The sequence below is a fragment of the Nyctibius grandis genome, chromosome 4 (genome assembly GCF_013368605.1).
Source record: "Nyctibius grandis isolate bNycGra1 chromosome 4, bNycGra1.pri, whole genome shotgun sequence".
Lineage (NCBI taxonomy): Eukaryota > Metazoa > Chordata > Aves > Nyctibiiformes > Nyctibiidae > Nyctibius > Nyctibius grandis.
The window spans coordinates 2,195,635-2,209,500 of NC_090661.1; the positions used below are offsets into that span (position 1 = coordinate 2,195,635).

The following is a 13,866-nucleotide window of genomic DNA, read 5'->3' on the forward strand; positions in this document are numbered from 1 at the left end:
TCCTCTGCCAGGTGCTCTGTAGGTACTACTTCAGGGTTTTAGTTTTACCATTCAAATAACTCTTTGGAGTGCTCTGCTGACGATAGTTGTGTTATTTTATTTTTTTTTTCATTTTTTCTTCTTTTTTCCTGGTGGAAAAGCTTGAGTCTTCTTTACTTCAAGTGAGTAAAATAAGCTTATATGGGACCTAACAGTGGGGGATGTTTATACTGCTCAATAGCATATATGTGAATGTTATTTTCTAGGAATAGAGCTTTGTGGTCTGAACAAGTAACTGATTAATCCAGCTATTGATTACTTTAAAAAGTTTTGATTTGGAGTCTTGGGTACAGATTCAGTTTATGGGAGCTTTTATATTTGCTTTGTCTGTTATGTTTCCTTAAAAAAATAAAACAAGTGATTGTTTATTTTTAAATGGGTTTGCTGTTTATTTAGTTGCTATTTGTGTATCAGAATGCTGATGCTTTTTAATTCTAATTAATTCTGGATGTACTTTAAAATTAGAGTTTTAAAGCTGTCAAAGTCTGTAGTGCATCAGAGCTAGAATAACACTTGCATCTGAGCTCCTTATGTGAAGGAAGATGGGGTTTCTAGGGTGCCATGATTTTTATTATGGGACTTCCTTTATCTGTTTTGCCTGTGTTCCTTTAAGTCTTCTGATACCTTCAACTTTCTTAACATTTTAATTTTAGAGAGAAATGACTATGAGAAAATATGTCCATAGAAAGTTGACTTTGATTGTATGAAAATAATTTGTGATCCCTAATGGGATCTCCAGTTGAAATGTATGCAAAAAGAGCCCAATGCTTATCGTGCCTTATAAATCAAGGGATGTTAAGTTGTTCTTATCAGCGTTTTGATGTATGACTTGTAATCTTGATTGTTTAGGTTGGCAATTTTGTGTTAGCCCAGCACAGTAATTGCTTTCTGGAAATAGACCTTAGTTTTCATGACATAGTCTATGGTTTTGTTACAAATGTACGTGTCTGCTCTGAAAGTGAACTATTTTCTTCATTTTCAAAGCAAGAAAAATATTTTATTATTTCCTTCCACTCTTCATGTTGCTTTTAGCTGTTCTTGGAAGTGTGTTACAAATTTGGCTATTTCTAGTTGTCTGATACAGACAGTGAATTAGCTTTGAAGAGTACAGCACACATGATGAACTACTTCCATGGATAAATAGTGCACGTGAAATTGAGAAGTGCTACTAGGGCACCCTTATTTGTCTGGTCCTCTTTGGTTTTGTGTTGGGTATCTTGGAGCTGGAAGTTTAAATCTTAAGTAAGGAATATCCTTTCCATGCTTGGGGGCTTCTGTTCTGTGGTTTGTTTGCATTTGGGAACGGCTGGTGATACCTTTGCAGTGGAGGGAGAGAAGGATTTATCAGGTGGAGTGTTATTGTATAAGGAAATACTACATGTGAAATTCTAAAAATGGAAAGCAGTGTAATTCCTAACAATGAGAAAACAGTGCATGAGGGAAGGAAGAAAGCAGACGTTGCTGTTAAGCCAGATGATTTTTGTATTGTTAAATTACTTGGAATAGTAGGAATAACAAACTGTGCGGGAGTATTGGAGAAGTGTGATAATGGAAAAAGAATAGAAATTATTTGTAGAAATACAGTACTTGCACAGCTGCATTTTTCCCAAATAATACCAAGTTCACATTGGCCAACTGCAGAGCGATTCTCAGTGGCAATTTCTGCTTGCTTTTATGATTGAAATTAATCCTAAGAGGTAGACAGAACAGGATGAATTTCAGAAAGAGCTTTTACAAAGAGGTATCACAAAACAAAGCACAAAGGCTTTTTAGTGAGAAAGAGGTGGTAGAGATTGGTCTTACTGCCTCCTTCCCGTTCATGTAGAGTTCAGTGTGAAGACATGAGTGGGGGAAAAAAGAAATTATATTTCTTTGTATGATCTTAGAGATATGGACAAGGAACTAACACGCAGTACCCTCATTTTGAGGATGCAGTGGAGCAATATAGGGACATGAAGGACAGACACCACATGGTAACCTACCAAAAGTCATGGTTAAGAAGTCTACAGTAGTCCATGGTACCTAATACATAGGATTAAATACAGATGTAAGAGTGGAAAGATCATATTTTAAAAGGAAGTGTATTGACTGAATGCACGAGACTTAAAACTGTGTAATTTGAATTTGTAATGCCTTGTCTTACATTCAGGTATCTATTTACCACGTGCACTATCGGCCGTGTTGTCTTTGCTGGGCTTCAAACTCTGAAAAATAGTGCTCAAGCCTGAAAAATATGGCAGAATAGAGGAGTTAGCTTTGATCTGTAAAATAACAACTGAATGAGGTTATTAGGATCGTGCAGTAAAAATACCTGTTTCTGATAAACATAAATACAAAATAAGATCCCGTGAGGCATTATGCTTTTAAAGGTGGAAATCTCTTTTAACCTGGATAAGAGAAAAGTCTGTGGGACAGTGAATTGCCAGCCATGCAAAGAGGTGGTCAACAGCAAGTCTGCTCCAAGTATTTGTTAGCTACAGCCTTTGTAGGAAAGCACTGCGCTCTAGGTCAGATTGTGTGCAAACACAACCCTTCTGCTTCCTCTATTGCAAGTAGTCATTAAGGGGAAGTATTGCACACTGAGAATGGATTGCTCCAGGAGTGTGACTGTAAAATATCTACCTTTAGAGTTTTAAATGCACCTTTCTAGGCACTTTTTTAATAACAACAAAAAAAAAAGTCAGTGTTTGGTGTGTTCGTTGTTGCCTTGTGAAGTGGGTGTCTGCAGTCAGCCCACTGTTACAAATTTAGATGACTTCAAGTGAAATCTTTTGGCCTCATCCAACCAAAAGAAAACAGGACATGCCACTTGGTATTTTTGATTGGAATCTATTTAGTTTGAAGAATTAAGACAGACATATACTCTGCAAAAGCATGAGAAATACTGACCGCGCTGTCCTAAGCGATGGATGCCATCCACGGAAGGTGGAGAGAGCCACTGCTTCATCGCCTCATTGCAGTAGTGGTTTAGGTTTAGAAATTCCTATCTGAAGTTTGCTTCCACAGGTTTTAAATATCGAACGTAATTTTAGAGAGCAAAGGAGCACAGAGCTTCTATATAGCTTACAGAGCAGAAGTAAAATGCTGTGTTTTTAAGAAAGCTGTTGAAAAATCAATGCTTGAGATAGGTTAAATGACAGATCTTTGCAGTCACTGCAGTTTCCTGTATGGAGGAGTAAAATAGAATCATAGAATGGTTTGGGTTGGAAGGGATCTTAAAGGTCATCTAGTTCCAACCCCCTGCCACAGGCAGGGACACCTTCCACTAGACCAGGGTGCTCCAAGCCCTGTCCAGCCTGGCCTTGAACACTGCCAGGGAGGGGGCAGCCACAGCTTCTCTGGGCAACCTGTTCCAGTGTTTCACTGCCCTCACAGGAAAGAATTTCTTCCTAATATCTGATCTAAATCTACCTTCTTTCAGTTTAAAACCATTCCCCCGTGTCCTGTCACTACTTGTCCTTGTAAAAAGCCCCCCTCCCTCTTTCCTGTAACCCCTTCAGGTACTGGAAGGTGCTACAAGGTCTCCCCGGAGCCTTCTCCAGGCTGAACAGCCCCAACTCTCTCAGCCTGTCTCCACAGCAGAGGTGCTCCAGCCCTCTGAGCATCTTCGTGGCCTCCTCGGGACTCGCTCCAACAGCTCCGTGTCCTTCTAATGTTGGTGGCCCCAGAGCTGAACACAGTATTCCAGGTGGGGTCAACTGAGGCTGAGCATTAACAAAACGGACTCTTGGCTACCTTTGCTCTCCCTGTTGGATCCCTGTCACCTGCAGCTGATGTAATTTAGGGCTCCAGGGCCTGCGAACAGACACCGTGTCTGCCTGCGTGCTGTGATGGTCGCGTGGCTGTGAATAGTAGCGGACTTGTGACCTTTGAGGGGGCTTTACTTCTTGTGCAAAGATGTGAAAACTGCATTTAAAAGTTAAATTACAAGAAGTTGAGAGCCTGAGGGGGGGGAGCCGGGTTGCTACTGCCTGCCCCCGCCCTGGGGGATGCCGGCTACCACCGTGCAGCCGGAGGGGGGCGCCCTCGGCCCGCGCACGCCGCCCCGGGCAGGAGCACGGCTTGGGCGGAGCGAGGGGAGAAACAAACCGGGCACCTCCGCTCCGTACCCAGCTCCCGGTTCAAGGTCAGCGCTGTGTAAACCGCCGCACAATGGCCCCTTTCAGGAGCCGGCACGGCGGCTTCGCGCCCGCCCGCCCGCACAATCCTCCATTCAGGCGGTGACTCCCGCGGGGCCGGGCGTGCGCGACCCTCGCCCCGGGGAGCCGCTCCACCGCTCGGCCCGGGCGTGCGCCGCTCCCGGGAGCTGGGCAGGGCGGGCAGCCACCCCGGGTAAGCGGGGCCGCCGGCAGCGAACCCCCGGTCCCGCAAGCCGGGGGGAGCTCCGCGGGGCCGGCGCTCCCCGCCTCCCCTCGCCGCCCCGCCCCGCCGGGCGCTATTTGCATACTGACCGCCCAGCTCGGATTTCACTGGCGGAGACTGTCTCCGTCGGCGCCGCTGATTGGTGCTTCTCCCCACAGGCCATTTGCATGCGGCGGTGCGGGGCGCCCGGCGGACCCGCGGCGGCGAAGTTGAGTCGGAGCCGCCGCCGAGTGTCCCGCGGAGCGGCTCCCGCGGAGCCCGCCCCGCCCCGCGCCGCCGCCCCGCGCCCTCCGCGGGCCCCGCGCCCCGCCCGGGCCCGGCGCGCCGGGGCTCGCTGCCGCCAGCCGGCCCTCCCGAGGCAGAAGATGGCTGAGCGCAGCCTCCCTGCGGGATGGAGGTAGCTGGCCCTCGGCGCAGCCGGCGTGCGGGGAGGGCTCCTTCCCGCTGTGCTGCAAACCCTCCCGCGCCGCTGGCGGGGCAGGCGGCTCGGGCTCCGTAGGCGCAGGAGGGACCTGGCCCAGCCTCACCTTTCGTGCTCTTTGCGGTTGGCTTAACCCGGCTTTCCTATGGCTGGGATATACAGCTCTACTCTGAAGACCCTGGAGGATTTAACTCTGGACTCTGGTTATGGGGCAGGGGATTCCTGCAGGTCCCTTAGTCTCTCTTCTTCCAAGTCCAACTCCCAAGCCTTCACCTCTTCTCAGCACAGAGGCAACTGGTGGTACTATTCGGGCTCCATGAACAGTAGGAATAACAGCTGGGATACCGTGAACACTGTTCTGCCGGAAGACCCCGAGGTTGCAGATATCTTTTCCAAGTGTCCTAAGCTGCCGGATCTAGAGGAATACCCTTGGACTGATGAAGACATTGGAAAAATACTCAGAAAAGGGAAGGGAGATGGCAATACCAGAACCTTTTCTCAGGAAGCTGTCAGGCGGCTCTCGCAGTTACTGAGGCGCGCCTTGATCAGGGTCTCCAGGGAAGCTCAGCGGCTCAGCGTGATGCACTCCAAATGCACCAGGTTTGAGGTGCAGAGCGCTATCAAGCTCATCCAGAGCTGGTCGTTGTCAGAAAGTTGTGTCTTGGCGACTGTCAAGGCTCTCTCTCTGTACAGCATGAGCGCTGGAGACGGACTGAGGAAGGGTAAATCGGCTAGATGCGGCCTCACCTTTTCAGTGGGGAGGTTTTTCAGGTGGATGGTGGACACTAGGATCTCGGTTAGGATCCATGAATATGCAGCAATCTCTTTAACCGCTTGCATGGAAAACCTTGTAGAAGAGATTAAGGCTAGGGTTTTGGCAAGTCAGAGCCCGGATGGTGGAGGAGGGGAGATCTCGGCTGAAATCCTGGAGATTGTTATCAATAACGATGCTGAACTTTGGGGAGTGTTGCAGCCTTATGAGCATCTCATCTGTGGGAAAAATGCTAATGGTAAGATCCAGCTTTTACGATTTATAATCTTCATAGCAGCAAGCTTAATAGTCAAATCGTTCATTTCTATGGACTTGAGGGGTTTTTTTTTTTGTTTTGCTTTTCATCTGAATTGCATCTTGGTCGTGGTTTGTGTGTGCGTAAAGCAGACGCAATTGTTTTACCAGGCAAGAAAGATCCTGCTTTATTCTTAAGATGAACCAGTTTCTAAAAGGTGCGGAGGCTGTGGGAAACCAAGCCCTGTTGTCTTAACAAATGTCTTCTGACTTTCTACCAGCTGCTGTTTTGAGCATTTTTACTGTAACTGGCGTGTAAACATGCTTCTCTGTAACCATAAGACAAAATGTGCTTTAGAAACTACTCTTCAGAAAATACCACTATTGTTTTTAAACAAAACTTACATTACAGTGAGTATCTTGCAGTTTCACCTTATAGATGCTATTCCCATATACAGCCTGGAGAGGGAAAACAACATTATTTTTTTTTTCTTTGCGGTAGTAAAATTCAGTTTCTGAGCAAAAACTTATAACTACATGTTACTTCCTTCTAGTTTAGCAGAAACCTGTGTTGTAATTACACTTGTGCAATAAAGAAGAGCTTGTGCTTGGCTTGCCAAAGTGAATATGTAGGATGGTGCCTCAGTAATGAGAATAACATAGCATTAAGGTACTTACCTCTGTAATTTGGTTAGAAAGCAGACTTTTTGAACAGTTAAGCAAATAAGCAGATAGAGGAATGTTGGCGTCTTCCTATGAGACTGAGGAGCAATTTGAAAGGCTTAAGTCATGACAGTTGTGTTAAGAAGCTGCACTGTTTATTTTGCATTGTCACACTGAGGAGTACCATATTTTTCCATGGAAAACTTGGAGAAACATTGAATTTAAAAGACTTCTGTGTACCACACACAGTTCCGTGACTTCTGCTGGCCTCGGCGTTACGGTCAGATATTCCATGCATAATCCTTTTCTGATTTAACTCTTTATAAAACCAAGTGTCTTGGTCCTCTGCAAAAGGTAATGTCATAACGAGAGACAAGTAAAGGAGTGGATTTTCGTTGTGTAAAAAATATACCTTAGGTGAGTGTTGGCAATGAAACACTTTGTCAGAGAAGGGCTGACTCAGCTTCTGCTCCTCGGGTGCATTGATTTCCTGTAGCTATCCTATAGCAAAACAATAATGCTGTGATTTGGGTCCCTAGTAGATACGTGCAGTGACTGCCCGTGTTGGGTCAGCCTGGTTCAAATGACAATGTAAGAGGATGGCTGCTGTTATGGTGCTCACAAAACCTCTCTTGTGCACTCTATCTTCCCTCTGTCCACTGACAATGTTACTAAATGTATGTGAAATACATGTGAGGCGCCCTTTGGGATGTGCTCTTGCCACTGCCACGAGACATAACTGTGACTTTAAAACTCAAACACTGACATCTACTTTTTTAACTACAAGCTCTTTGATGGAAGAGGATAGAGGTATGGGGAGGTCTTGTCCTCTGCCAAAGCACTTGTCTTCATTCTTTGTGTACCATGGGGGTATTTGTCACCAGCTCCAAAGAGAGGGTTCGGTTCCTTATCTTATTCCTTTTCAGGGAAACTGGAGTAAAATGTTGTAGTTCTGTAAAATAAAACACGCACTTCAGCTGCTCTCTGCTCAGAGCTTCTGTTGCACAGGTTCTGTGTGTAAAATGGAGAGGAAGAGTCAGTCCCTCATGGAGGTTTTTTTTTTTTTTTCTTGAAGAGAAATCTCCTCCTTGGAAAAATTGCAATGAATGAATGGAAGCTGGTGATGAATGGAAACATGAGTAACTGTGCAGGGAAATGCTTATAAATATTCAAACCACCAAATGGTCAGTTATGATAACGCTTGTGTAGTGTAATACCAAACAGTCCCTGGCCTCAGAAGGATTGGCTTCTGTTGCCTCTTTTGTTGTTCTTGTCTTTCAGATCAATTCCGTCAATAATTTAATGCATTTTTTAAGTCTGAAAATTGAATAAAACCACCCAGGAAGGTATCCTGTGATTTCCTGTGACAGTCTCTCACTAGCACGTTGCCTGACACAAGTCAGTGAATCTTCCAAATGGCTTTTTTTTTTCAGTTGTAAGACCACAAATGGTTTTATATGGATGCAAAAAGCTTCAACTAACTTCTTTATTCTTTCTGCCTGTAGGAATTGTAAATTAGTAGTATTCACATCATTCTCCACAGTGCTTTCAAATGATTTGTCTTTTACATTAATTTAAATCTGAGGTAGAGCTAGCGGTAAAATAACTGGATTTATTCCAGTGTGAGGCACAGGAAAACTTGCTTTACTGACATTTTTGTTTCTTTTATAGTAAGAACATTTTAATGGAGTACTTGTAAATTGAGAACTTGGCGTATGGTTGTTGGGTTTTGTTTTATAGCACTGTGTTTGATGCTGGAGATAAAAAGCACTCAGTGGTTAAGTTCTAACTCCAGTCAAGCATTGCAATCTCTGGATGAAATCCGTGGCAGCGTACTATGCAGAAGATTGCACTGGATTATCATAATGGACCTTTCTGGCATTATGATCTATTGAATACAATTTTCATTATTAGATCAGCATAGTGTGCTGCTTTGGAGTCTAAAAACCAGTAAGTAAATACATAAATCTTTGTAAATTCTCAAGAGACTGAGGTTTAGACCTGTATTTCTTCAGTGACTAATCTCCCTTCAAAGACAGTCGTCCAGTCACTGTTCGTAAGGCTTTAGAGGCTGAAAGTTTAATATTCTGTATTGTAACCAATGTGTTTTAATCAACACCTGGTATGTGAAGGGTAAAGTTTAGAACTCTGTAAATGCTTAAGGGGAATTTTAATCTTGTTAATACTGTTTTTAAATAAATAATAATCTGTGGCTTATTTATTTATTCAGCCTTTCTGTAAGGTTGTTCTTTAATCAACTATTTGCTGCTTCTGTGAGACATTTTCTGCTGTTAGTGTGAGTTCTGACTTCATGCTTGGGACTCAGTCTCTCTGCCTTAGAAGGAGGAACATCATCTGAGCTTGCGGCCATACGGAGTTCTGTAAAGCTCTGAGTGTGTTAATGCCTCCAAGGGCAAAGTCTTTTCAGGTGGGATGTTGCAAAAATAATGCAATCCAAGCTGGAAAGAAAATGAAACATCTTTAAAAGCAGCAAGACTGATAAGCAGCTACTGAACAACATAGCAAATGGAAGGTGAAAAAAAAAGTCATGTAAATTGGAATACATGTTTTATTTTCTATTTGTAATTAGATGGAGATAGATTATGTGCATCAGGTTTGATACAGCTAAAGTAGAGAATGTATCTGGTAGTTTCACAGGGGTTTTGAGACATGCTAATTTGGAATATTAGAGTCTTCATTCAAAATGTTTGTTGGGAGATGAGGAGAAATATGAATTTACCTTGGAAATATGATTCTTTTACTTGATGTTTCTGTGTTTGACAGGTGCCTGGTTCATTAGAATGTGAACTGTCAGCACTGCAAATACATTTTGGTATTATTGCCCTGTTAACTACAGCACTTACGTTGCACTTAACTGTCTGGTTATTGCCAAGCACTCCTGCGACAGCCAATACACCTGCTGTGCTATTTAATGCATCAGCACATCCTGATGTTCTGTACATCTAAGTGTTGACAGATGCTGTTGCAAAAAAAAAGAAAGAGGGAGAATTTTGCTTGGTAACACTGTTTCTTCACATCCCTCTTAGCTGAAACACTCCAAGTTCCCTGTGGACAAAGTAATCCCCAAAAGCCTGTTGATTTTCTCAGCTGATGAATAGTAGAAACAGAGCCTGAAATAAGCTCTGCTTGTGTCTTGAGACATTTTTCTTAGAAAGGGGTTGAGGGGAAAATGTGTAACCTTTCCTCATGGTGGGAGGGAATGATTTGGACTCGATAAAATTAGGCCAGGGATGAATTTTCTTCCCTCTGATACTAAACACTGTGGCACGACCTACCAAGCATCAAGCATGGACTTCAGATTTAGTATCACTAATGCTGTTTACTTTTACATTTCTCACTGCACTAATAGAGGTTAAAAATTATAGCTGATTTAACATTGAGGATTTTTTAGAGCTATGCAATTTTAGTAATTCCTTTTTATAGTTATCAAAATGGTCTGAAATAACTTGTTTTTTTAATTTCAGTGTAGTCATGGTACTCCACTGAAATCCAGCATGGAAAAAAATTATGACATTTCAGTAAATAGTCCTTTTGTGATCTGAACTGAACAAACCGGTGTGCTCCCAAAGAGCTTCATCAGTTTTAATAAGCTATCAGCTTCACAGCTATTCAGGAAAAAACTGCATGTTGGAAGGGGTGCGTTTTGGGGAAGAGGGCTGCAAATGCAATCAATAAGCTAAGCTGAGTAGAAGTACAAGGCTAGTACAGCGGTACCGTAGGTAGTTTGCAAATCATTTAAAAAAAAAATCAGACAAACACCTCTGTTTTCTGTGTCATCATATCTGAAGCAGGAGTTTGAAGCAGCGTTGCTCACTGGGGATTTCTGAGCAGGACTGTGATAGACCTACGTGCGCCTTTCCATGTTAGATGAGATGGTTGTAGCTCTGATCCTATTCCAACTACGGCTTCCTTCACCTCTGTACAAACGTACCCCCAGCACACCTTGTGTGCTTCTACTCCTACACATTCAACAACTTGGATTTATATCCACAAACCCACAGGGACAAATTCTTTAAGCCTAAATGTTAGTGCTTGTATATACATGCTCACCTCTCCTACAGACACAAGCCACTAGATGCACAATTAAAAATACAAACATCTGCAGATATGAGTTTTGTTTTTGTTAAAGGGTAGATCAAGTAAAGCTAAAATGCCTATTTTTTTTTCCTTATAGTGTTTTTTTTGTGTGTGTATATATATTTCATTTAGTGATACTAAAGGAAAACTTCATTAATGAAGTAATAATGCTGTCATAAATTAATCCTTCAAATTGCTGATATTACACCATGGCAATAAAATTTGTGTCCTTTCAATTCGGTTGGTTAAAGAGCAAGTGCTGAAACTCCCCCAGTGTATAACTACTAGCAGCAAATACTGATATTTGGATTTCAAGTGGAATTGGTGTCGGTGACAGCTTATCCCTGTGAAACTGAGGAGCTGGGCCTGTGAAGAAGGAACCTCTTGGAGAAAAAAGTCTGTGACCTGTAGTGTCAAGGTTGAAGTATGTTGGTACTGCTAAAGCCAGGGGTTTGAACTGAGCAAATACTGTTGAGGCCAGGACAGAGTTTTATCCTTGGTATGTAAAACTCTAAGTTATAATAGGGTTTTGTTTTGTTTTGTTTTTTTAAAATCTGTTTTTCAGGTGGAAAATCAAGCTGCTTTAGCTCAAAGTTTAGCAGTGAACACCTGTGCAATGTTTGGATATTTGAGCTGCTCTTGCATTTTTTGTTTGTGCCTGCAGAAAATGAGGAAAGAGCTTTGTGTGTTCATTTTCTTAATAATAAAATATGATATGGTTGACGTACATGACTTCTGATACTGGAATAATTGAAATTAAATTGCCTCATTTCCAGTTTGAAGATCTTGGAGATGCTTATTTACAATAGACTCTAAGTCACTTATTACACAAGTGGCAAGTTGCAGAGGGGCATGGGCTTAGGACTCAAGCACTTAAATAACTTCAGAAAGAACTGAACCTCAAAAGAGCCGGTTTGCACTTGGAAGCTTAAACACAAGATCTTAATGTTGAACTAGAAGTAAGTTCATTTTTAAAAAGAACTCCTCTTACAGCAGTGCAGGAAAACAGCAAAATAAGGCCAAAGGTAATATTAATCCTGTGATCTTCACTAAGTTGATATGTTGTCCTTTCTTAAAGTGAAATGCAAATGAACAGGTGCTTATCTTGAACAATTTCTCCATTATGCCAGCAGAATTCAAAAAAAAGAGAAACAGAGCCTTCTATACACAATAAACCCACTAGATACTCAGAAGTGCCCAGCAAATCCCTCAGCAATCTTTATTCTTCTGAATGTTTGGAAACAAGATCAAAATAATTACTCGTTTACATTTTTAGCTCTCATTTTGCATTTAGTCAGTGCTAAGCTTTTCAAGTCAGTATATGTGGTCTGTATTTATAAATGTTTTCACATCGTTACAGGCTCAGAAGTCCTGCTTTGCAGTTTTACACTCTGGACATTAAGAAAAACTTCTCTCATTGACTAAGTTCTGTTCCACCCGTACTCAACATAAGAATCCCAGAATCAATGAGGTCTGAAGAGCCCTCTGGGATCATCGAGTCCAACCATTGCCCTGACACCACCATGGCAACTAGACCAGGGCACTAAGTGCCATGGCCAGTCTTTTCTTAAACCCCTCCAGAGATGGTGACTCCCCCACCTCCCTGGGCAGCCCCTTCCAATGGCTAATGACCCTTGCTGAGAAGAAATGCTTCCTAATGTGCAACCTGACCCTCCCCTGGCCAAGCTTGAGGCTGTGTCCTCTTGTCCTATCTCTAGTTGCCTGGGAGAAGAGGCCGACTCCCACCCCACTACAACCTCCCTTCAGGTAGTTGTAGACTGCAATAAGGTCACCTCTGAGCCTCCTCTTCTCCAGGCTAAACAACCCCAGCTCCCTCAGCCGTTCCTCGTAGGTCAGAAAATGTCCATTTGCTCACATTGAATTATAAGAATTAGGGCTGATGGACAAAAGAATAAAAACAATCATTTCTGATGCTCTTCTTGTTTTAATAGGATTCATTTACATGTTCTATTTTGAACATAAGTGCTGAACATGACATTTGGTTAATTCTAAGCAAGCCTGAGGCAATGGTAAAGCCAGTACAATGGTGGCTTCATGCTTTCTCCACTTACAAATTGGGACAAAAATATTTCAACAGAACTCTGCTTCTTTCCCTAACAGAATAAGAGCTACATTTTAATAAAAAAGAAACAAGACTGCTGGACCTTGTTCAGAGCATCTAAGTAAACGTCAGGATTCCAGGTTGTGCATTTATGAGTGAGGAGAGCCTTTTAAATGGAGTGATCTTGTTGGCAGTGCAGGCCTTATCAAAAGAAAGCAATAACAGAAAGAGGAAAGGATGCACAAATGCTGAAAGGTTTGTTCCTTCGCCCAGACGCATCCAGACTTGCCTTCTGGCTTAGGTCACAAACCAAGCTGGGACTGTGAGCTCATCCTGGTCCTTAGGAAACGTTTGGCTACAGCGGGTGTGACTTGGTATGCTTGGCAACTGGAGCAAGGAGAGACCAGTGCTGGGACAGGCCAGCTGTGGGCAGGGCACGGCTGAGGGTTGTTTGTCACCCTGTAATTAAAGTGTCTGCTTGCAGCCTGCTAGGGTGGTGGTTGCAGCTTTTGTGAGCATGGAATATGTGGGATAGACTTAATAGTGTGAGAGTAACTTCTGAGGGAAGGGTATGCTGCAACTGCTGCCGTCTTCAGGAGTGGAAACTAAGGATCAGTCCTTTTAAATTCAAGTTAAATGGAATTCTGAGCTCTAAAATTCTTGTCTATTAAAACCTACTTGCTTATATGTTACTTGCAGATGAAAGTCCCTTAGAATTGTAAACTTCCTCCTCATCTGCTCAAAACCTGTTACTTAATGATGTGATTTCGTTAACTATCGTCTAGCTGATATCTTTTGTGGTGGTCGTCTCAGAGGCAGTTGTTTGGATTAGTTTTTAGTATGATCTTAACAAGAAACATTTATTTGAAAGAGATGTTCAACAAAGCTGAGCTTGTGGACTGTAACCTGTGAGAATCATTAAATCAGGTCACAGGGATTGCTGTGAATACTTTGCCTTCTTCCTGTTGACCAAGCAAAAACCGTCTGGTGTTCTTAGTATGGATTTGACCCAGCCACCTCCTAGATTAGTTGTAAGCCTGAGCACTTGTCCGTCTTGTTCTGGTTGTTTAATTATTATACCTGGACCGTTTCTTTCTTAAAACTTGTTTGATGTTCACCAGGCTACTTAACCTGCTTCACATCTGAACTGAGCAAAATACCAGTTTCTGGAGGATGCTGCAAGGTTTCATTCGGTCATCTGTGTCAAGTGCTTTC

The 13,866-nt window shown here is 42.9% G+C and overlaps 1 protein-coding gene across 1 annotated transcript in view; it reads left to right on the top strand.

Moving 5' to 3' along the window:
• The first annotated feature begins 4,967 nt into the window (after positions 1-4,967).
• Positions 4,968-13,866, top strand: part of ABTB2 (ankyrin repeat and BTB domain containing 2) — a 132,404-nt gene continuing 123,505 nt past the window's right edge. Inside the window, exon 1 of the mRNA XM_068398242.1 lies at positions 4,968-5,832. Within this exon, the coding sequence (XP_068254343.1) occupies positions 4,968-5,832 (865 nt within the window). The remainder of the gene's footprint in view (positions 5,833-13,866) is intronic.